A 25,254-nucleotide genomic window follows, 5' to 3' on the forward strand; every position below is an offset into this window, starting at 1 on the left:
GGGTGATAACTTCCTGTCCCTGACTCAGAGGTTTCATGTCTTCTACCACCCATGAAACAGCAACAAGCTAACTTCCTAGCTTTAAAGTAGGGTAAAATCAAATCCCAGACCCAACAAAGTCTCAGTATAGGATACTTTAAAGATTGCATTAGTTGCATCAGTTGTGCAGTTTTCCCAAACTATTACCATTTAAGACCAGAAAGTTGAAAACATCCTTGAGAAAGATCAGTGTGGTCATTCATCACTATTCTAGCCTTGCTTTTAGTATCCTTTCACAAAGAGTAAAACACTATCAGAAGAAGTAAAAAACATGTCATGGCCCTCAGTCTCCCACACCCTCAGACCCATGTGAAGCCCCGCCCCCAGAAGGCTACAATTGTGTCTTTAACTTTTGGAAGGGTCCCTGTGGGAAGTTTCAGGCAAGCTGATAGCTTGCGTTTCCATCCATTCCCTTCCAGCTTTCTTTGGCCATGGACTCAATCTTTCGGCATGAATTAAGCTTTGTAGATCAGAGCTCCTATAGTACTCAGACATCCAAATTGTTAACAGACAGCCTTAGAAACTAAAATACAGGCTGAATGAAAGCTGATAACGTGAGTCTCAAGCCGCAGCTCCTCTGCTTTCTTCTTGAATATGGCATTGGTGGCCATCCTAGTTTTCTTCCCTCCCAGGCTGACCATTGATGAAACCCAACCATTTTCTCCTAACAATGCCACAATTGTGAGCTGGCATTTTTATGTAAATAGCTGTTCTCTGATTCATTAAGCCCCACTGCCCCTGACATTTTCCTTTCTGACCCTTATCAGACACACACTGGCAAAACATGAAGAAATAAAGAGGACAAAGAAAGGCAATAAAAGGGTTACAACCAAGAAGTGTATTGTGACTGTGACCAACAAGGAAATTCAGAAACGGGTGACTGAACACCCAAGGATACCCTGTCAGCTGGTCACAGTGACAACATTTGTTCAAAGCCTGACAAGTGCTTTGCATCATTTCAAGGTGTCACATAGAGATACATAGGAAATGACAGTCATAGATGCTACCTGAAGAGCACGTAAAGTGTAATAGACAATAGCACAATTAAACACCTGTGTACCCAGAAACATACAATCTGGCCCTTGCTTACCTCTCTACTTACTCTTTATTTTTCTTATAGCCCCTGTCACAAGATGCAAGGTTTAGTTTATATATTTGTGTTCTTGATTATTATGGTTCCCCAGAGATGAGATTTGTCTGGTATGCAACAGTGTCCATTCCAATCAATCTCACCCACTGGAACAGAAATTCCAGGGGAACAGGGACCATGTCTACCTTATTCACCACTGTAATCCCAGAGCCTAGCAAAATGTACCTTGTAGATTCTCAAAAAAATTTTTTTAAATAAATAAATAAAACATTAAATAAATAAATAAATAAAACCAGCAACAGCTATATAGAGAGATTATATAACTTCATCTTCTGAATGCCACTACTAACGCGATTACACAAAATTGAGTGTGAACTTGGGTCCCAGGCATGAGCAAAATTTTCAAAGAGTTTAGACGGGAAAAAACTTTCTAGACCCTGGGGCAGCTGCCCTGAAACAAACCACAGATATATAAGTGAGCACAGCCAAGATCAGCAGAACTTCCTAGCTGACCTATAGATTTGTGAGTCACTGAATTGTAGAGTGGTTTGGTTTGTGGCATTATTGTACCAATAACTAACTAATATTAAAGTCTACTAAAGTAATAACAATTAATTACCAGCAGAACAAACATTAAAATGCAAAGATGATTCATCTTTTTTGAAACAGAAAGTATTTCTAGTTAAATTATTTGGTTCCTCCATAGCCTCAAACACCTTTCATGCAGCTATATCCACGTCTCTGGGGCTGAGCAGGCCTAGGTAGGATGCACCTACAGAAGAAACATGAAGGACATCAGCAAGCTCAGCACCACAGCAGTAGATGTCACCTTTCCAGCACTGTTTGAATACCAGTATTTCTCATACACATTATCCAGGACTGAAAGCACAGCCTCCACGGTTTCCTCGCAGGTGGCCTGAATCTGAGTTTCTGGCAGGACAAACCCATATGTACCCATATGTCCCTCAGCTCAAATGCATATGAGAAGGGGATCCCAATGTCCCAAGCCCAGTCTCATGAAAACCCTGAAATGGCATCTACAAATGAAAATATGGAGGAAGAGTTAGAAGTTATTCTGTGAAAGGACAGATTTCTACAGCCATTTCAGGGACTAAAGTTCAACCCAGCAAAATAAATCAACTCTTTCATATTAGGATCTATGAATAGCTGCCTTCTCTCTCTCCTTGACATTTTCCGCTTCTGTCTCCACTCACCATCCCCACTATACCTGGCATTATGCCTGGCACATCTATCCCCACAATGCCTGGCATCATGCCTGGCACATAGCAGAGGTTTGGTTAAAGTTTCTCAGCTGAATCAAAGACAAGACAATCTGATATTGGAAGATAAGATTCAACTGACCTGTAAAGGAACAGAAACAAAATGACCAATATCACTAAAATGATGATATTAAGAAAATATCATCTCGGTTGCCCTTCAGTGGGTGGAGGAGGGGGTGCTTGGGGATGGGGAAAGCAATGCACTCTCCTTTCAACTAAATCCTTTTTTTTTTTTTTAAACTCCAGGCCCCACCTGTTTTGCCTGATGGTCCTCTGGGAACTGAATCAACCGACCAAGGGTCACTGGAAAATGTCTTTCCTGTTAACTCCTGTGCCTTCTCCCTGCCAGTTCTTTTTAACTGAAGCCAGAGGGAGTACTGGTCTGAGCCAGTGTATTAATTTTTGCTTTTAGCTCACACCTTATCCCTAGAGAGCACAATTCTGGATTTGTACAGACTCCCTTTTATCCCTGGTCATTTTGATTTGTACAACTTCCTGTTGATCCGAGGAACTCTTCTATCCTGTCCACTCCAGTCTCCAAAGTCCACTGAATTCTTTTGTGCTTTAGATACTATTGAAGAGGTGAAAAAAAGATACTTATATAAAATATCTGCACTAGATCCAACTCTATAATTGGTTCCATGCTTTGCTTTCAATGCATTTGCTGCCTTCTGTCCAACTTGGATCTGTAGGTGGGAAATGCAGAGACAGATATCTGGTGTTAAAAATAAATCCAACAATTCAGAGCATTTGCTATTTTGTCCAAATCCATCCTCAGAGTTCCAGACCATCTTTCTAACTTCCCATTGAACATCTATACCTGGGTAGTCTTCTGATACTTTAGACTCAACATACTCATATCCAATTTTATCATCTCCTCCACTAATAAGGCTGTTTTGATTTTCATAGTTCTGACCGATCATGTGCCCCCAACATGTAAATTCCTACAATCATCTTTGACTCTTCTCTCAAACAGTTACCAAGTTGCATTTCTAATGCCATCACCCTATTTCAGTCTTATTAACTCTGAAATGGACTGCTGTCATCTTCTAATAGGTTTTCCTTCCTCTTGCCAATCCTTAATCCCGATTGATCTCCCTGACTTCCAGGTGAACCTTTGTAGAGCAGGACAATCATAATGATCCTGCTGAAAACCTTCAATAACTCTCAGTTACCCACTGCATTTGTATAAACTTCTCAGTCTACTAGTTGAGATCCTCTACGATAGGGATCTAACCCACATTTCCAACACTATATTCTCTAGATCCCACCCTAGATTACAGTCAAACTCAAGTTCTCCCACAGTTGCTCAGACATACCCCATGTTCCTCAGCCTCTCCGCCTTTTCTCAGGATATTTCCTCTACTTGGGATGCCTTACCTCTTCTCTGTTGAAATTCTACGCAAACTCAAAGAACCTTCTCAAATGCTAAGTTCTCCATAGGCATTTCTTGAGCACCCTAAGTGGATTCTCTCTCCCCACTTTTTTCTCCCATAGCCTTTTGCTCATGCTTCCCTTATTACTTCTCTCTTGTTTTTCCTTAAAGGTATTTGATACTTATCTCTCATAGGCTCATAGATTTTCAGAGCAGAAAATGACACACTTCCTTCTATCTACCCCCATGTCACCTTACTGAATTGGAAATCCTTCAGAACTAGATGATTTCTAAGGTCTCAGCCTTGCTCTCTTCAGACCTTTTCCTGAGATCAGAGTCACTAACTGAGGTCCAAGTATATTGGTTATATTTATTGACTGTCTGATAAATCTCCTTGCATACCTTTTGATAGTCTAAGTATTCCCTACCCTAGATTCCCTAATGCTATATTCTACCCACCCGATGGTGTATCCCACTACTTCCCCTTGGGGTCTATACAAACACCACCAAAATCCCCTTGGCCACTCCCTGCCTGGATCCACAATTGCTTTACACTTGAGGGCAGCCTGACTACACTTACAGGTACGTCAGCTCCCTTGACTTCTTCTCCTGACCAGTGACAGATCTAGTTTTAGATTCTGTCTCTCTTTTCCTGGTCCTGTATTGTCTGACTGAATCCCAAGGTGTGACAAGGTGGTGTCTGGTTAGAGTGGGGATAGGCATAGTGAAATTCAAAAGGAAGACTAGGAGAGGTAATAAGTGGTTATGGGGTCCTGTGCAGCAGTAGGACTTTGCACTTTCTGTGTGTGTGCTAAGATTCAACATTAAACATATTTGCAAGCTTTTTGACTCCTCTACACTCACTACTAAGAGTTTTACCTTCTCCTTCTCTTCCTGTAAAGAGATTCTGTGTCTGCCCTAGTTGCTGGGCTTGCATTGTCCAGAACTGAGATGATGGGCAGGAAGGGCTAAAGAAGTACAAGTACACTGGGAAGAGGTACAAGAGCTGTTTGTAGGAAGAAGGGGAAATTATAAGAAGGAAAGGAGAGTCAGAAAGGGGATTTCTAGAGAGAGAAATTCCAGTAAGGAAATAAGAATGAAGAGTGGAGAGAAAGGATTCAGGGTAGCTGCTGTGTGTGAGTGAAATTAAGAGCATGCAGCCTAGAGAAAGAGTTGCTAACAAATAGCAACTACATCCTTTTTGAAGTTCTTTGAGAGTCTCTGGTAGAGATATGAATTGCTTTTAATTATTTTTAATTCCCATGTGTTCCTGTGTTTCTTTGAGTGAAACTCCATGTTAACTGGTCTTAACTGTAATTTGGGTTACATGGAGCAGCTCCAGGCTACATTTTCTATTCAAATGGTTTCTTGCATTCTTTTTTCTTTCCTGCAGCTCACCCCAGATCATGATTCTTCTTCCCACTGCCAACCTTCACTTATTTTATCCTATATTGCTCCCTTTCCTCAAATCTTGGCTGTGGGGAGGGAAAGAGTCTCCCAGTTTCCTCTTCTTTATTGACAAAAGAACTTTTGATTTTTTTTTTTTAATGATTCCACAAGCAATTACCATGGGCAAGTAGATAGGAGTAAGAAATATAACATATATGATAAGCACACAGTTGTGATCCTTAGCTTATGGGTTTGGTCCTTTCTGAGAAGATGAAATGAAGATTCCCCTAGACTCTGCCTTCTATCTCAAAGGGTCAAACTCTTGATTATTCTTCTCTTTCTTTTTGACACTATATTGCAAGGCCATAGAGAGCCAATTGCTCTGCTGTCCTTCTTAGTCAAAATAATAAAAACCCTTTGCTAGTAGTGCATAATTTACATTGTTAAAGACCTCATGCCTGCTTAATAACTTCTTCACTGGGCCCAGAGAATTTCCTGTAGACATATATTCACAGGCAAGCACTCAAAAAGATTGATTAAGGCCCTGGCATGGGTGTGGGAGGATGGAGTTTGGAATGGGATACAGGGGCTGATATGGAAAGGGTTCCAATGCAAAGAATATCAGCATTTGAAACATTAGATTTCTTATAGCTATTCTAATCTCCAGAGCAGTTTAGAATGAGGGTATATATAGTTCTGTTTCCCCTACTTAGTGATTGCCAAGTTGTCTATCATACAGTATAATATTTATGAAGATTTCTACAAATTTTTGGTTTTGTAAATACATAGAGATTAATTACTAGTCTCTGGTGGTTGTAAATATACCAGAAATGGAAAACTCCTTGAACAGTTGGTGTGATTCTATCTTTGTGTACTCTATCAAAGCTTATCACTAAGAACCTAAAAACACTGCTAACTAGCTTTTATGAGTTTGATACATGGTGGCAACATTTTCAGTCTTTTTATGGAAAAGTCTTAGTGATGAATGTTATGCTAATTCTTCAACACCTAAGGCGGTAAGAGATACAGAATTGAAGCAATCTTTCTCAATTCAATTTTCCAGTCTCTACACAGAGTATTGAGGATGGCCAGTAATTCCCATCTTCGAATTCCACCTTCTGGTAACGGCAATGCCAGTGCCCCCTCTGTGGCCAGAGGGCTCTAATGAGACAGCCAATCATCAGTCCAAGACCCTGTGACATTTGAATACAAACCTTGCAAAAACGGAGATGTAGTAACTGCTTTCCTGAACCTAAAAAGGAAATTAAATTCTCTAGAAAAATACCGGAGTATATAGACCTCTTTTTTTCTGCTGGTAGAAGGCCTGTCCCATCAAATATCTATAATGGCCTGACTTAGGTTGTTCATTTGTATTTGTCACAGAATCCTTTAAGCAGAAAGTAAACATTTATGGCAAATATCACAGGAATTGGGAAGTAAGGAGGGTTCTGGGCTTCTTGACTAAAATTTCTGTTTCTGTACATTTCTTTACTGAAGAAATAGAACTTCTGGCACAGAAATGAGGAGGATATAGGACACAGTGGACTGGGCATCTAAGTCGATGACAGCTTCCAGAAGTTGCAAACCCTTCCTGAGTGGAGAAAGGCAGTGTTCTGTGGTCAGATGAATGTGGCCTCTGGAGTCCAAAGACATGAGTTCCAAGCCCAGACTCCAACATTTACTGTCTACAGGGACTTTAGAAATATAATTAACTCAAGGTCTTAATTTCTACATCTCCAAAATGAGCTTATTATATTGTCATGAGGATCAGATGAAGTAATGGCCATAAAATCTCTTTGTAATTTTTAAAGTTATAGGTAAATGTTATCTCCACCTCTTGCAAAATGATCACGTCGTACAAATGTCCGAAAACAATTGCAGGAAAGACATTGGGGTACTGACAGATATTTTTGACTTCTGGGGGGAAGGGCTGCCTTCAGCAAAGATCTATAGTGGTTTTTCTTTTAGTGCCCAGACCTGTGTTTTATGGGTGATGTTCCAGTGGGAGAGGGACAAGAGGAATGACAGAGCCAATGGGCCACCAGCCTTCTGTGATCTTAAGAACAGAGCAAGATTAGCCCCTATCCAGCCCAGCATTTATTGATAATGAGGAGCTTGTTTTAAAAAACAATTTTTTAAAGATATGCAGAAAATAACAAGTGTTCGTGAGAATGTGGAGAAACTGGAACTCTAATTCACTATTGGAAAGAACAGAAAATGGTGTACTTGCTGTAGAATACAGTACGATGGTTCCTCAAAAAGTTGAAAATAGAATTACCATACGATTCAGCAATTCTACTGCTGAGTATATACCCCAAAGAGTTGAAAATGGGATCTCAAGGTGATATTTGTACACCTATGTTCATAGCTGTATTATTTGCAGTAGGCAAAAGGTGGAAACAATTCAAATGACCATTGATGGGTGAATGGATAAAGAAAATGTGGTATATACATAACAATGGAATATTATTCAGCCTTAAAAAAAAAAAAGGAAATTCTGACACATGGTACAACAGGTGTGAAGCTTGAAGACTTTATGCTAAGTGAAATAAGCCCGTCACAAAAAGATAGATACTGTATGATTCCATTTACATGAGGTAACTAGAATAGTCAGACTCATAGAGACAGAAAGTAGAATGGTGGTTAACAGGGACAAGGGGGATGTGGATTTTTTGTTTAATGGGTAGAGACATTTCAATGATGCAAGATGAAAGTTTTGGAGATTGGTTACACAATAATGTGAATATACTTAACACTACTGTACTGTCCACTTAAAAATGGTTAAGACAGTACATTTTATATTATGTATGTTTTACCACAACTAAAAACTGAAAAAATAACTTTTAAGAAAAGATAACAAATAACTACAACAATTATAAATTGACCCTTTCTTTGACTTAGTTCTATTGTTCTCAGGTTCACAAAAAGGCAAAGAGCCCAGTCCTTTTCAACAATTCTGCCCACCAGGACTTGGGTAAACACAGCTTCAGAGAAGGACCCTGGATAAGACAAAGCAGACTTTCCCTGCCCCAGCTTGAATTTCACTAGCACTTCCCCTTACAAATATTCCTAGGCAAATACTAGAGGCATAGTTTAGAAGAAAATAAAGCATTGTGTTTAGCAGAGAAGAGAGCAGATATTATTTAGCCGTGTTATTTTAGATATGCCATATTCCACTAACAGCTGGGAAGTTCTTTAAAGCACGGTTCAAAAGCTATAATTGCTGAACGGAGCTTCAAGAGAATTTACAGAAATGAAAGCGCATTCCTGCAGATTATTAACATAATCATCTCATTTATATTATACACGAATACCTAAGATGTCTCCCAACTTGACACTTTTTGAAATAGGTAGTTAATTAATGCAGGTAAGGCAGCATTTAACCTGAAGCCTTCCCAGCAGGCGTCTGGCAAGGTGTGAAAAGCAGGAGAAAGGAAATAAGGAAAAGCAAAGGGAACAAAAGCGAGGCTGGAGCCAAAACCCCAGAAATGGGAATCAGGAAAGAATCAGGGTCGTGCTGAGGCTTCTCAAGGCTCTGGCTCAATGGTCTTACCAGTTCTTCATGGTTACTTGATTTATTTTTGGTGTAGCCATAAGGCATGAGGATGAGCTGCCCGTAAGAGTGCATGGTCAGGAAGCAGGCAATGTTCTCCTTCCTGCTCTCGATAAAGCTGGAAACAACTTTAGTCTCTGGTTCAGACATGGGTCCTGTCCCACAGAATGTTAAATCTTGGCAGTTGTGAGATGCACCGATACCTGAAACATACAGGAAACCCCAAGGAAGGCATCACGATCTCCGTTTAGCACTGACCAAGGTCAAGGAGTCAGCCTTGCTCAGGACATCTGTGGGTGGAATTAAGGCTTGCCTTTGCTTGTCTAATTTTGTCCTGCTAAAATAAGTCATTCAAGGAGGAACTCAGGAAGGCAGGAGGACTGACGTGCAGATTTAGAAACAGACCCCTGCTTATGTGGCCCGGGAAGGAAGATGCAAAATGGAATGGCATTTTCAGTAATCTTTCACTTAAACCTTTGGTGGTCCCTGAAACAAATGCTTGGGAACCTGTTCCTGGGTTCCAGGGTCAGACTCTGTTATAGTCTTGTTGCCCTAAGTATATCTCTTGCTGTCTTACTGGCTTGAGTCTCATTAGAGCTATTTCGCAAGGACAAAAAAAAACACAAAAAGCTATTTTGTAGTCTGTCCTTCTCACCAGTAATAATAAGGACCAACAACAGAGCACCTTTTACATGCAGGGCACTGTGCTAAGCCCCTCCTGTGTGGCATCTCATTGAATCTCCACAACAACCTACTGATAAGATGGTATTACTCTGAGCCACGTTTTAAAAATAAGAGAAAACTAAAGCCTAGAGATGAAGCAATTTTTTCAATACCACAGGGCCGCCAAGTCTGAATGTTAACCTTTCCCATCTGGTTTTTAGCCAGACTGCTCTTAACCATCCGTACCTCTATTTGTTTCCAATCCATTGGACTTGTTGAGATTCAGAAACATGAAACTGCCTTAAGGAGAAGAAAATGTTTGCCTTGTTTACTTCTGCCCTCCTGCTGTAAAATAATTTGCAAGGATGCTTCTCTGATTTTCCTTTATAACAATTCGTATATTTTAAAACAAAATGATGGATTTCAAAATTATTCACACTGGTCTAGGTCTTCTTTGCCCTTTTTTAGCCAGTCTCACTTGAAAAGAGTCCTTCATTTCAGTGTTGCTGTTCTTACTGTATAGATAATATCACCTCTTTAGAGAGAGTAACACTGACCAGGAAGTCCAGAAAGCTGTACAGAATTAGATGTTTATTTCAAAAGGTATATATATAAATAGTACTAATTCTAGTAATTCACCTCTTTTCTGGCTTCTCTGCTCCATTTGTTTTGTGTGTCCTTATTCATCAGTTCATCTACGAAGCATGTACTTAACTACACCAGGATGCATCGAAATTTCTATTGAGATCTGTCCCAAAACACATGCCATTATTATGGGATGAACGGGATTTCCTCCAAAGCCGATCCTGTAACAGAGGAACATAGGGAAGTTGCCATTCTAAGGTCTCATGAATCACAGTGTTAGTGATGATGGGTGGTCCTCGAATATGAAAAATGGTTCCTTAGGATTGTCTGGAAAAATTGCCTCAACATTATGAAGCTTGTGCATATAATTTTTAGTCCCCCAGATGGGCTAGCAACCCCCAATAACAGGAACATCTGTACAACCCAAAGTGTATATACGTGTAAACCATCAAATTGGAGGGGTAGTTTGGCCTTTCCCTCACGAGCAGATTAACAGTGCCTGGTGGACGCAATCTGCTTAATCGGGAAAACTTCAGAGAGTCATTATTTTAGGTCCAAGTGATAAAGGGCGAAAGGGAAATAGCTTGGCAGATGGGAAAAGGCTGTTCCAGGTGCATCAGAGATGGTCTCTGCACATTTCTGGAAGCAGAAGACTGATGAGTAGAGATAGGGATAAAGACCTGTTTCACCAGACAAGGTGGGAGGGAAGGGCTTGATTCACATACCGGGCCAGAAAGGCTGTTACAGAGAAAGGGGTCCCACGAAGGGCTGGGGGAGCCGGGGTGGGGGAGGGGGAGGAATTCATAGTCTCTGGAAACAGAGGCTCTTAATTATGGAGTGGTATGATTTAGAAACTTTTTTTTTTTTTTTTTTTTTTGCAGTACGTGGGCCTCTCACTGTTGTGGCCTCTCCCGTTGCGGAGCACAGGCTCCGGACGCGCAGGCTCAGCGGCCATGGCTCACGGACCCAGCCGTTCCGCGGCATGTGGGATCCTCCCGGACCGGGGCACGAACCCGCATCCCCTGCATCGGCAGGCAGACTCTCAACCACTGCGCCACCAGGGAAGCCCCAAAACATTTTTATAGCTGCAGTGACTGAGGTCAGGAAAATGAACCCGAGACAAGATCTAGTTCATGAACCCATCCCAGGACCAAACTCGATGTACTCACCGTTGTCCAAGTATAGAGGTAACCATCTATGTTAAGAACCGGAAGCACATAGAAGTCCAGGTTTTTAAGGAAACTTCTTATCCTTGAGTTGTCTTTATAATTCTGTAGAATCTGGATATTTAATAGAGAAACATTTGGAATGATCCTGGGAAGAGGTCTTTTCTCTCTTAATTTTCTAACAATTTCAACTTAATCATAAGTGGTGACTGAACATCCAACTTTTGCCATCCAATCCTGCCTCAACTGTCCCGTTCATTATGGCGGTCTTTCTGAAACTTCACCATGCATCAGAATCACCTGGAGGACTTTTTTTTTTTTTTTTTTAATTTTTGGCTGTGTTGGGTCTTCCTTGCTGCGCTGAGGTTTTCTCTAGTTGCAGCAAGCGGGGGGCTACTCTTCCTTGTGGGGCGTGGGCTTCTCATTGCAGTGGATTTTCTTGCTGGAGGACTTTTTGAATTACAGCCTGCCCACCCTCCATCTCCACCCCCAGCCCCAATTCAGTAGGTAAGAGGTGGTGATGTGGAAACCCAGAATTTGCATTTCTTCCAAGTTCCCAGTTATGATGATGCTATGGGTCTAGGAACCACAGTTTGAGAACTGTAATTTGTGGGTTGAATTATGTTTGGGTTTCTGAAAAGACTGACACAAAAAGTATCTTATATTAATTTTAAAGTTTTCTTATTCCCTCAAAGGAGGGATATAGGTAATACGCAAGAATTCACGGTGCCAGGTAGTTTCCATGTGTTAATCTCTTAATCCACACAATTGTGTGCTCTTCATGATTACGTTCAAGTAGTCATTTCATACACCTTTTGCAGGTAAAAAACTAGGGGTCCTAGTGATAGAAATTTTGCACAAGACTATTAGAAAGAGCTCCAGGATTCAAACTCATCTCTGACTTCCAAGATGTATTTTCTTCTCCATTTAGATTTGTTTACCTTCCAATAAAGATAATTTTGGGTGCATTAGAAAGAGAACAGAACAACTAACTCAGTTTTCAGTGAAGCTACTTATGAATTCCATTTCCCTTGGGGTGAAGGAGCAGCTCAGTGGAAAGCTGCCTTGCCAAGATGTGAAAGAAACCTGCTTTCCAAAGCCGAGACATGACAGGTATTTTGTGGGGTGGTTAACCATTATGAGAAAGTGAAAGACACTTACTCTTTCACAGACCACTGGCAAAAAGCAGGGGCAATCCATTCCCTGGCATGAATTCCACAGTCCATCCAGATAATCTCCTTGGGGTTATTGGATGGTTGGCTGAGCTGGAGGAGACATTCATATTTCATTATCAAACAATGGCTTATGATTGAGGCCACCGAGCAAAGTTATCAGGTTGTTTTATTCCCCTGGAGGTACCTGTCTCCTTCCACTCTGTGGTTTCAAGGATGAGGCAAGGATGCTGGCAGAGACACCCACCAATATGACCCTTCTGTTGGCCATGCTGCCAACCGCCTCCTGCGGTTACCTTGGCTATTGTTCTTAGGACCACAAGCTGACACCTCCGTGTACCCCATGCAAAGCCTGGTCTTCCCCATATCCTAAATTATTCCCTAACTTTAAATAAACGCATAAACCACAAACTGAGAGGCTAAGTCTCCATAAGCCTTATAAAACCTTACCACACAGGGCTGACTCAGAGCGGTAAAGTGCACAAGTGGTAACGTGCATGACTCAAAGGTAGTGAAACTGAACCCCAGTCTGCATTTAAGCTTCCTGAAACTGTGGAAGGATCCAAATGCATAATCTCCTGCGATACTTATTACATTCGTTACCTTCCTCTTTCCTTAGAGACTCCTGCAGTCCCAGCTGACCCAATCTTCTTTCTCCTCTCCCCATTTGTTGTTCTTGTACTCACTCAAGAAAGAAAGATTCCCTCCTCTTTCAGAGGTGGGATAGGTAGGAATGAACCTGGCAATTACGGATTCTCTTTGGTGGAGAAGAAGCTGTGAACATGCCCATGTTTGTCACAGTCACATCTTGCTTTGGTTTGTAAATGGCCTGGACTCATGCTACTCATTGGAAGCTCTTGGGAGCTGGGCTGATGAAGGCTCTCCCTCTATACCTGTGAGAAACTTACGAACTGAAATAAATATGGGCTGGATTCATCATATTCAAGGACGTTTTCCCTTTTAGCCTCACCCATTTTCAAAGCTCCTGGCATAATTCCTAATCTACCCTTTACTTTAATTCTCTCTTGTAATCACCCCTTTTATTTATGAGTCTATGTATATGACCATATGTTTATCTTTATTGCCTCCTCGTTATGTGTCAATTCTATTCTTTCAAATACGTCCTAGGCAAAGGATGTTTAGAGGTCTTTTTGGCTGACTCAGCTCAGAGTTTGACGGCCTATGGAAAAATCAGGCTGGTAGGTGGCCCACACTTAACATATCAACCAAATACTCACTCAGCTCCTGGGTAAATTCTACTTCAGAGCCACCGAGATTTGTTTGTAGTTGTTAGTAATTCTTGAATTTGGGGATGTGCTTTGTAAATTAACGTGTCTACAGTGAATAAAGTAACGCTAGTTCTTAATGCCAAACTACTTTGGCAGCGGTTCTTAAAGGGTAGTCCTGGACCAGCGATATCAGCACCACCTGGGAACTTGTTAGAAATGCACTGTTTTTCTGTAACATGAGTGTGCATCAGAATGACCTGGAGGAGGGCTTGTTAAAACACAGATTGCTGGGCCCACCCACAGAGTTGCTGATTCAGTAGATCTGTAGTTAGACCCCCCAAGAATGTGCATTTCTAACAAGTTCCCAGGAGATGTTGATGCTGCCGGTCGAGGGACCACCCTTTGAAAACCACTGGTTAGGTGCAGTTGTTGTCAACCTGCCTACACAGTAGGATCACCTAGGGAGCTTTCAAAAGGTGTCTGGGCCCCATCCTGGAGCAATTAGCTCAGAATCTCTGTGGATGGGGCCCAGGCGTCAGTATTAAGCAGCCAGGATTGAAAAATCACTGTTCCAAAACTGAGAGCCAAGAAGGCCTGGCCCTGTGGAAAAGTGGTTATTCAGACACTTTTCATCGTATCACATGTTAAAAGGGCAGAGAGCCTGGAGATTGGGTTATCCCTCTGGCTATGCTACGGTCTGGCTGTGTGACCTCGTACAAGTCACTTCACTTCTCTGGGTCTTTGTTTCCTTATAAAATGAAGGAACCAAAAATAAAGGTTGTCCATGATGTTCAAACATTCTTATGGGGGAAAAAATGTGTTAAAAAAGAAAATTTTGTAAAAACTCAAAATACATATGAGAAGTGAACTGGGGATTTCTCCCTTATGCAGCCCCCCACCCCGTCCCCCTTCCGCTGTGGGAGCACCGGAGGCACCCAGGCCTTCACAGAGCACAAGCTGGAAACCTCTCAGCCAGGAAGTCTAAGGTCCTTTCCAGCCACCCTCCACGATTCTAAGTTCCTCAGTCTTAGTGGGGACGAGGGAGGCCAAGCGTGAAGAAAACTAAGGGATAAGTTCTTACTTCTGGGACTTTATTTTTAAGTCCTACGCCTGTGGTCTCACCCAACCATTCCAAATTCTCTTTACTCCAGAACATGATTCCACCCTCATGATTAATGTAAGCATTTACAAGTATTTATTTATTACAAGTAATAAGCAATAAGTAATAAGCAATTACAAGTATTTATTTATTACATTTACAAGTATTAAATACTTGTAAATGTAAGCATTTACAAGTATTTAATTTTTAAAAAATGTTTATTGGAGTATAATTGATTTACAATGTTTTGTTAGTTTCAGGTGCACAGCAAAGTGAATCTGTTATATAAATACATATGGATATATGTATTTGGACTCTTTTTTAGATTCTTTTCCCATATAGGTCATTACAGAGTACTGAGTAGAGTTCCCTGTGCTATACAGTAGGTCCTTATTAGTTATCAATTTTATACATAGTAGTGGGTATGTATCAATCTCAATCTTCCAATTTATCCCTCCCCACCAAGTTTTGAATTTTAAAATCAAGACTTTGGAAAAGCCAAGTCTCTCTGTCTTGCCTCTTTTAACCTTGTCTATACTTCTGACTAGAGCCTCTGGATAGTACATAAATATCCTTGAGTGGGACTCTAATTCTCAGCCTTCTCACTCACCTTCAAATAATACATGGGCCGGCTCTCATAGGTCATTCCTAGGAAATGCTACGTCACCACTTCCGTGTACTTCTCCCTTATCTCACTCATCCACTGATAGATCTGAAACAGCCAGGGAGGACTGAGGTTATCAATAAGAAGATCCTTTGCTTGCCTCTAAATTAAGATAATTGCTTCTTTCATCAAGATACTGAACTCTGAACTCTTCGCTCTTTATTAGCACACAAACTAGAAGACTAAACTAATGAATTATGACCTCCCCTCCTCCCATATTCTTTAAAGATCTACTCTGCCACCCAATCTTAGGACACCCTGTTGAACTTTACACATAAATGATTGAGAATTATCAATTTCAACAATCCAGTATAACACTTCTGAAACATTGTACAATCACACAGCCTTCAAATGGCCATGAGACCTCCTGACTATCATTTATTGCTTAATCAGTAGAAGTGTAGTTTATTTCATTTACTCTCAAAGCTGCAGGATAGGTACTGCTATTCCTTTTTCATGTATGAGGAAACTGAGGAACAAAGAGGTTAACTGTCTTGGTCAAGGTCACAGAGCAAGTGGCCAAGCCAGGTGTGACTCATCTCTGATACCAGCACATATACTTCTCATGGGTCTTACTGGATCTTGTTTAAAAAAAAAAAAAATCTAAGAAACTTCAGTACTTTGGGGTGATTGTTACAGAAGAAAATGTAAATTCTTTTTTTTTCTTAAGTATTGAATTTTGTTACAATATTGCTTCTGTTTTATGTTTTTTTCATTTTTTGGCCCAGAGGCATGTGGGATCTTAGCTCCCTGCCCAGGGATCAAACCCAGACACCCTGCATTGGAAGGAGAAGTCTTAACCACTAGACTGCCAGGGAAGCCCTGAAAATGTAAATTCTTGTACTTTTTGAAAAAAATTCTGGAAAATATTAATATATTCCCCAATACTGAGGAAATAAATTGTAAAGCCTGGTTGGAGGGCAACTTGTGCATTTATGTCAAAAATTTTAATGTGCATATCATTTAACCCAGTAATTCTATTTTTAGAAATTTATACTTCAAAAGAAGTTTTACATAACATCACAGCACACACTACATATATACTTATATACTTTTTACTGTATCCAGTTTTAGAAACCACTAAACTTATCTTAGTAGCAATACAAATATTTCTTTGAAAAAAAAGTTTTCCCCATTTGAGAGCTGTTGCCTGTGCTCCCTGCATCCTACTGAAAATACCACACTTTTGGCTAAGTAGGATTCAATCAGAAGGCTTCACCACCCATGTCCCACATCCATATACGCATTGGCCCTGCCCAGCTTAAACCAGCTAAAGACTTGATTAACAAGAGTAACGTTTAATTTTGATCCATGTTTACACAAACAAAACTGGTTGGTGTGTTCTTTTCTTCTTTTTTCTTTTTGTTGTTTTGCCTTTTTATTTCATATCACTAGGATTTGTATCTTTAATGGTGATGGCCAGGGGGTGATGTTTGGGAATCCCTTGACCTCAGTGCACAGGCAAACCTCAACCTCCCATTCTGAGACTCTCTAGTCTATGGATATTAACAGTGAACTATCCCTCGCCCATCCTAAAGTAGGTTGTGACCACCACCAACGCTCCCACCAACGTGTCCATACTCACCTCCCCCATGGGGTGGTATCTGTTATAGGAATATGTCTCCAGAATCCTCCATGGGCTCACTACATTATCCACAGCTTCTTTGTTGTGCTACAGATCTGCAAAGGGAAGAAATACAGACAAAAATTGATGAAGAAACCAGGATAACATGAGGGTTGGAAGGTTGATGAAAAAGGTAGTAGGAAGCAATGTGCACAGCATTTTGAGGACAAAAGTCAGTGTTGGAGTCTTGCCTCTGCAACTTACTAATTGTGAGACCTTGGGTACCATGGAGTCCCTCTGAACTGCAGTTTCATCATCTGCAGGTTGAGGACAGCCATTCCCACTTTGCAAGGAGCCTTGGATAATTCAGCAAGATGTTGTAGATAAACACACTTTTAAATTTGTATAAGAAAGAATAGCTAAGATTTATTGAACTGAAACTTACTGCGAGATACTCACTGGGTTAAGCAATTTAAATCTCATTTACTTCTCTCAAAAACTTTAAGAGAAGATATTCTTATTATCCCCATTTCAGAGATGAGGAAATTGAGTCACAGGGAAAGTATTATTAGAATTTAAGCCCTGACAGCCTGACTGAAAAGCCTGAAATATTAACCACAATACTGTAAATAATTGTAAGAATCTTTATGCAACAGTTTATTTTTTTTAAATAAACTTTACTTTTTTAGAGAAGTTTTAGGTTCACAGCAAAATTGGATGAAAAATACTGAGAGTTCCCATATACCTGCTGTCCACCCCCCACCCACCCCCATGCACACAACCTCCCCCAATATCAACATCCCACACCAGAGTGGTACATTTTTTATAATAAACGAACCTACATTGACACATCATTATTTCCCAAAGTCCATAGTTTACATGAGGCTTCACTGTTGGTGTTATACTTTCTATGGATTTGAACAAATATATAGTAACATGTATCCACCATTATAGTATCATACAGAAGAGTTTCACTGCCCTAAAAATCTTCTATGGTCTGGCAATCACTGATCTTTTCATTAGTTTTGCCTTTTACAGAATGTTATATAGTTGGAATCATACAGTATACAGCCTTTTCAGATTGGCTTCCTTCTCTTAGTAATATGCATTTAACTTTCCTCCATGTCTTTTTAATGACTTGATAGTTCATTTCTTTTCAGTGCTGTATAATATTCCATTGCCTGGATTACCACAGTTTATTTATCCATTCACCTACTGAAGGATATTTTGGTTGCTTCCAAGTTTTGGCAATTATGAATAAAGCTGCTATAAACACCTGTGTGCAGCGTTTTGTGGACATAAGTTTTCAATTCATTTGGGTCATACCAAGGAGCATGACTGCTAGATCATATGGCAAGAGTATGTTAATTTTGTAAGAAACTACTAAACTGTCTTCCAAAGCGACTGTGCCATTTTGCATTTCCTCCAGCAATGTTTCCTATGCTTACTTTCCATTTGCATATCTTCTTTGGTGAGGTGTCTGTTCATGTCCTTTGTCCATTTTTTAAATCAGGTTGCCTCTTTTCTTATTGCTGAGTTTTAAGAGTTCTTTGTATGTTTTGGATAACTGTCCTTTATCAGATGTATCTTTAGCAAATATTTTCTTTCACTTTGTAGCTCAACTTCTCCTTCTCTCGACATTGGCTTTTGAAGGAAGAAAGTTTTTAATTTTAATAAAGTATAGGTTATCTGTTATTTACTTCATCGATCATGCCTTTGGTGATGTATTTAAAAAGTCATCACTATTCCCAAGGTTATCTAGGTTTTCTCCTAAGTTATCCTCATTTTACATTTAGTTCTAAAATCCATTTTGACTTAATTTTTTGTGAAGAATGTAGGTCTGTGTCTAGATTCACTTTGTGTGTGTGTGGATGTCCAGTTGTTCCAGGATCATTGATTGGGTTTTGTCAAATGTTTTTGTCTGCCTTTATTGATATGATCATGTGATTTTTTAATTTTTAGCCTATTGATGTAATGGATTACATTAATTGATTACCAAATGTTAAAATAGTCTTGCATATATATCTGGGATAAATCTCCGTCAGTGGACATGGTGTATAATTTTTTTATACTTTTTTTGATTCAATTTGCTAATATTTTGTTGTGGATTTTTACATCTATGTTCATGAGAGATATTCGTCTATAATCTTTTATTCCTCATAATGTCTTTGCCTGGTTTTGGTATTTGGGTAATGTTGGCCTCAACGAATGAATTAAAAAGTATTCCTTCTGCTTCTATCTTTTGGAAGAAATTGTAGAGAATCAGTATAACTTTTTCCTTAAATGTTTCATAGAATTCACCAGTGAAACCCTCTGGGCTTGGTGCTTTCTGTTTTGTAGGGTTATTAATTATTGATTCAATTTCTATAATACATATAGGCCTATTTAGATTACTATTTATGGTCTATATTTTGACAAACCGTTTAATAAAGCTATTCAATGCCTCGCCTTTATGCCAGATATTGTGCCAGCACAATCATGCCCATTATATGATTTATTCACATTACAGCCCTGTGAAATGTTATCGTCCATGTTTTACAAATAAGGAAACTGAAGCCAAGGGAAATTAAGTAACTTGCAAACAATCACAGAGCTAGTAAGTCATACAACTAGTCCTCTCTCTAAGCCATACAAATGTTGGATAAATGTTCTAATTCCCTTGCTAAAAGACTTTACCTAAGCAAAAGTAGGGTTATATTTTCATTATGAGAGCATACCAACTGATCATTCATTTACCCAATAAATATATTTGAAGTGATTTCTGTGTTAATAGCACTAGGTTGTGAGATTTTGGAGAAGCTGAGATGTAAACGTTTGGATAGTGACAAGGAAACATGTTAGAGATCTAATTAGCTAATGTTTCAATGACTTTCATCTATTTTCCCACATTTTTCTTTCTGAACATTCTGGTATTATATTTACTCTTTCCCTAAGCCTTCATTTTTTAATCTGTAAAATGGGAATAATAACACCTTACCAAAGGATTCTTATGAAGACTAAATAAGTTAATCTACATTTAAAAATAAGCAAATTTCTGGAACCTAGTTAACCCTTAATAAATGTTAAAACACAGTAGTAATTCAAAACAAAGCTAAGTAAAAGCCCTATTTTGCTGCAATAACATTGAAAATAAAAATTACATTGAGAATAATTCAGCCATCTAACTAGTGTTATCTTCAAACAATACCAAACTACAAAATATTTTGATAGAATTAATTAAAACTCAAGTTCTATTCACATCTACATAACTCCAGTAACTGGATTGACTACATTTTAATTTTTTAATCTGTTCAATTAACACCATGTACCATAATCACCCACTCTAATGGAAATCAATTTCTCTACAAAATTCCATGACTTTAATTGTTACTACTACTACTACTAATAATCTGACTTTAGCAGAAGTTTTTATCTTCAAAACTGTAAATGTTTTATTGTTAAATGAATTTTACTTTGTTTAGCTTGTCCACGAAAAGCTCATGATATAGGATTGTCTAGATAGTTAGTTAAAACAATGAAATGAATTTTAGAAGGAGATTACAAGAAACAAATGTCATTAAAATTGTAATAGTTGAGGAGCAATATGCTTTTCCATGTTTTTCAGGGATTCGTTTCTAATATTTATCATTTATTTGATTTTTTAAAGGTAAGCTAGAGTGCTTCAGAATGAGGAATTTCAATATAAAAATATATACAGGTGTAATATGTTGAGGCTGATTATTTACAAAACATCATTTTATAAGGAAAATACATACATCCCTTGGTGTGTTTAAAATTCAAAAAAATTCAATTTACACATAAATTTTCAGGAGTACATTTCGTGTGCTTATCAAATAATCAGCAAACATATACCTATTATAATAACACTAGTTAACCATTATTGGGCACTATATTCTAAGCACCAGTCAAAGCATTTGCATTGTTATCGTAATTCATTCAACAACACAACGGCACTTGGTACTCTTTGCAAAAGTGATAATAGATAATAGTAGTAGTAATAGAACATAGATTTCTTTCTTACAGAGCTTAAAATCCACTTAAGGAAGTGAGACATAAACACATGGAAAGCAAAATAACTTCACCATCAAATAATAAAATGTGAGGTATGATAAGCTAGAGCCTGATTACCAATTACACGGTGCACTAAATGTACTGAGGACAGGAGAGGGAGAATTCCAAACTGAAGTATAGCCAGTAATAATAACAACCAACATTTTATAAGCAATTATGCATGCCAGAACTGTTCTAAGGTATATATATCATATCATATATATATATATATATATATATATATATATATATATATATATTCCTACATATAATTCTAACAACAATCCTTAAGGTAGAAGCTATTATCCCAGTGTGTTGGGGTGAAGATTTTGTTACAGAGGCTAAATTATACTTTTACTATACTCTAGAAAATAAGCATAAAATATTTATTAGCCTATTTTTATAAATTGTCTATCTCTGATTTGGACTGCATAGAAAGCAAAATAAGTATCAGCATTATAAATTCATCGGGAAATAGTTTCAGTGCTTTTTCAAAATGGAGAGAGGAGAGGAAATGAAGCAAATGAGAAGAGTCTTCTCAGCCCTTCCTTCTTTCTCATTCCTCACACTGGCTGTCCTGCCAGGAAATGAGATCACTGGGGATGCTTTCACGCGATATTGGGACCAGGGATGGTGGCTGCTCAGAGCGACGCGGTTCATTTCTTCACATAGTTCAGCAAATGTTCAAGTCTTTCTTTATCACCGTCATCTACTCAGTGCCGTAGGAAAGTGACTACACTAAAAAGCAGTCCTGGCAGCTGGTGGATTCTTGTTTCAATTGGGCTGGTATTCCCAGGCAATTTCACAATATGGAGGGGAATAAATTAAAGGTAACTGGGCACCATCAAGCACCAACATTTGGCTTTCCCCCAGCTAATGTCTGCAAAATGTGTGAGTATGATGCCTCCTAAGTCCAGCACTGAATGACTGGGTCCATATAATATGCAAAAAAAAAGTGATGCGTACGGGATTTGAGTGAAAACCCTGATATCATTTTAACATGAAATTAAACACAATACTTAAACCTCAAAACCCCAGATACTTAGTTCAAACAATGTTTAAACCGTAAACCTAGAAAAGGCTGTTCCCTGTTTCTAGGCAATTACTTGGGTGATGCATAATACATGTAGAGAAAGAAGGAAAAAACTGGCTAATCCCCCAAATTACCACCAGTCTCATCTCACCGACCAAATGAAGAGATTATTGTACTTTGTGTATTCTTTTTTAACAGGAATTCATAAAATGTTTAACAGAGAAAAAGATGCTTTGGTGGTACATTATTAATAAATACTGTACATCAAAGATTGCCTGATGAAATTTTGACTGGAATGTAAAAAGAGGCAAAAAGACCTAATGAATATTGAGGAAAATTTTGTATTTTAAATACTTAGGAAACAGTTACATGAATATTTCATGATAGTAATGTATTTTCAAAGTTTTTTTTTTCCTTCTTACAAAATTAACATATGCTTATAAGTGGAAATTTTAGGAAGTATGGAGAGGAGAAAAATAAAAAAGAGAAGGAAGGAATAATCCTCTACAATCCCACCTCCCTGAGTTAACCATTGTTGATATTTTGGCATATTTCCTTTCAGTCTGTTATCTGTGCATATTTTTTTCATAAATACAGTGCAGATTATACCTATATATAATTTTGTATTCCCTCCTTTTTTATTATATATTCTACCAGAGACATTTTCTCAAACCAATAAAAACTCTTTATAAACATTATTTTTAATGACTGCATAATGTTTGACAGTAAGTATATATTTAATAGCATCATGCACATAAATATTGTCAGCTATGCTGGATATTAAAGCCATTTCCCTTTCTGGTTTTATCTTACAGTAAATAATTCTGGAGTTAATGATTTTTTTGCTCATTTCTGATTATTTCCTTGAGTTACATTCCAGGAATGGGACTAGTAGGTCAGAGAGGATGAACAATTTCAAAGCATTTGATTCATAGTGCTAGATCCTAAATGATTCTACAGATTTACACTTTTATTGGGAGTATGCAATGTATATAACAGGCCACCTCCCTAAATGATCAAAGGAGAGATTACAAAGCTTGTCATCCTTGTTAGATTTTCTAGACTAGTATTACGTCACACATAGTAAATAAAGAGTGTCAAAACTTGCAGCTAATCTATGTTTTGAGTTGGTAAGAGCCATATAAAAGTGGACATTATTTTATATCAGTAAATAATAATGAAAATGAAAATAGTCAATAAGGAGCAGAATTAGCAGATTTGAAATGTTACCCTCAAGTGCAGTCATGAGCAGCTGTCCACTGGAAGCCATCTTGTCTGAGTCCCACTGAGCCAAATCACTTCCATAATTTAACCTGGGCTTGGCAATCATTTTTTTAAACAAAAGTTTTATGCATCTTCTTTGTAGAATATTTGTAAAATGAAGAATAGTTGAGGGAAAGGAAAAAAAAATATCAATCAAAGAGAACAATGTCCATTTTGGTACATATTTTTTCTTTTATTTTTTTAAGTATTTTGATACATTTTGTGTTCTGCATCTTTCAGCATAAAACATGTCTTTCCCCATGCTATTAAAATTTTCATAATTATTATTCTAATGGATAAATAATATCCCATTGTCATATGTCACATATTGACATTTGCATAACTTAATATGGGGCATTTAGGTTGTTTCCAAATATTACAATATTTAATATCTTGTTTATCTTGTACATAAAGCTATATCCCAGTGCATACAATTCCTTCCATAGTTTGCTTTCTCAGTGTAAATTTCCAGAAGCAGGGATACTAGGCCCAAGGATGTGTACGTTTTAAGGCTTGTGATATTTTTAAATAAGTTAATTTTTTTTTCAGTCAAAGTCCTATGACCTACATAAGTCTTTGCCATTGATCTATGAAGAATCTCAGAAGAGAAAATAAATGCAGTATCTATATGAAACCAAGTAAACTAATAGAAAACGCGAGATGGCGATGTCCAAACAGCTTTAGGCATCACATAGATCCTGGACTCCCTTTATATATCTGAAATCAGACTGTCTATGAAGCTAAGGGACAGGCTGAGGTCGCACAGTTAGTCTGGGGCAAAAATTGGAGTGGATTTCTCTATTCCGTGAGACCAAGCTTGTTGCAAGATTCGTTTAACCATGAAACAAAAGAGGAAATACTGTTTATAAACACACATGCCAGATGAGATACACCAAATGTGCAGAATAACAAACTATGTATGAATAAAGGAAAATACACTTTATATGGAAACCACACACACACACACACACACACAATGTTTAATATATATTCAAAGAAGTTATTCATTATGAATAGGGAAAGAACACAAAAAAGAGCAAATGACAGGAGCAACTTATAAACCAGTAAAATGAGTAACAAATAAGACAAAACACTTAGCCTTATAAGAAATCAACAAAATGAAAAATAAGTCAACTGTAGGTATTTTTCACCTGTCAAATGGGCAAATGCTTAAAAAGTGCTTTCATACACTATTGTTAGAAGTGTAAACATATGCAACTTTTTTAGAGGGCAATTTGGCAACGTGTAGCAAGATTCTTGAATTTTTCTAAGCTTCTAACCCAGTGCTTCCACTTCTTATAACTTATATTAGGGAAATAATCAAAGATTTTCAATAACAGCAAAAAAATTGCCATGTAGCTGGATCCTCATCATGGTATCATGTGTAAAAATGACAGTAGAAATCAACTCTGCCTTATAGGGTAGCAATGATGGAATATTATTAGTGATTGCATTATGTTTTCAATAAATTATGAATGTCATAGGAAAATTTTTATAATACAACTTAACTGAAAAATTCTTGTAATAGTACTATATACATAATTAGCTAAGTAGTTATCTATTCAAAAACATTAACAGTAATTATGTCTTAGTGAAATTGTTTGGTAGTTTTAAACATTTTAAACATTTTCTCAATAATTAGAATAGTGTGATTTACCAATTGAGAAACTATGTAAATGAGGGATATGGAATTTTCATTACAATTTTCTTTTTTCAATTACAAAACATGACATATTTATTGGTATTTATCATACATTGTGCTAGGAAATCTTTTTTAGATATCTACTCATTTATTTAAAGATTATTAGAGTAATGTTCAATGATAAAACTTCAGTGATTATTATTCTTATCTCGTCGTGGTGTGTATGGGTAGGAAGAGGGGAGAATCGAGCTGCATTGATCTTGAAAAGAAGTTTTCCACCTAGACAATCTAAATCATACCAGTCAGCCCCTCCTCCAGCTTCACACTCACCTATCATATTCCAGCTCCGCAGGAACCAGCAACCTCGGGAGGTACAAGTTTCCAAGCAGAGGCTTCAT

General features: G+C 38.2%; 1 protein-coding gene across 1 annotated transcript; it reads right to left on the reverse strand.

The window, feature by feature from the left end:
• Positions 1–1,565: 1,565 nt before the first annotated feature.
• CPO (carboxypeptidase O) lies at positions 1,566–25,254 on the reverse strand. The gene is given in 10 exon segments (XM_027123164.1): positions 1,566–2,087; positions 2,090–2,166; positions 3,011–3,095; positions 8,727–8,929; positions 10,105–10,195; positions 11,144–11,254; positions 12,298–12,405; positions 15,251–15,352; positions 16,890–16,966; positions 25,164–25,254. Coding segments are annotated over 10 exon segments (1,131 nt in total). The 3' UTR covers positions 1,566–1,901.

Source organism: Aethalodelphis obliquidens, unplaced genomic scaffold (assembly GCF_003676395.1).
Source record: "Aethalodelphis obliquidens isolate GAN/ISIS:26980383/991018 unplaced genomic scaffold, ASM367639v1 scaffold2, whole genome shotgun sequence".
Classification (NCBI taxonomy): Eukaryota; Metazoa; Chordata; class Mammalia; order Artiodactyla; family Delphinidae; genus Aethalodelphis; species Aethalodelphis obliquidens.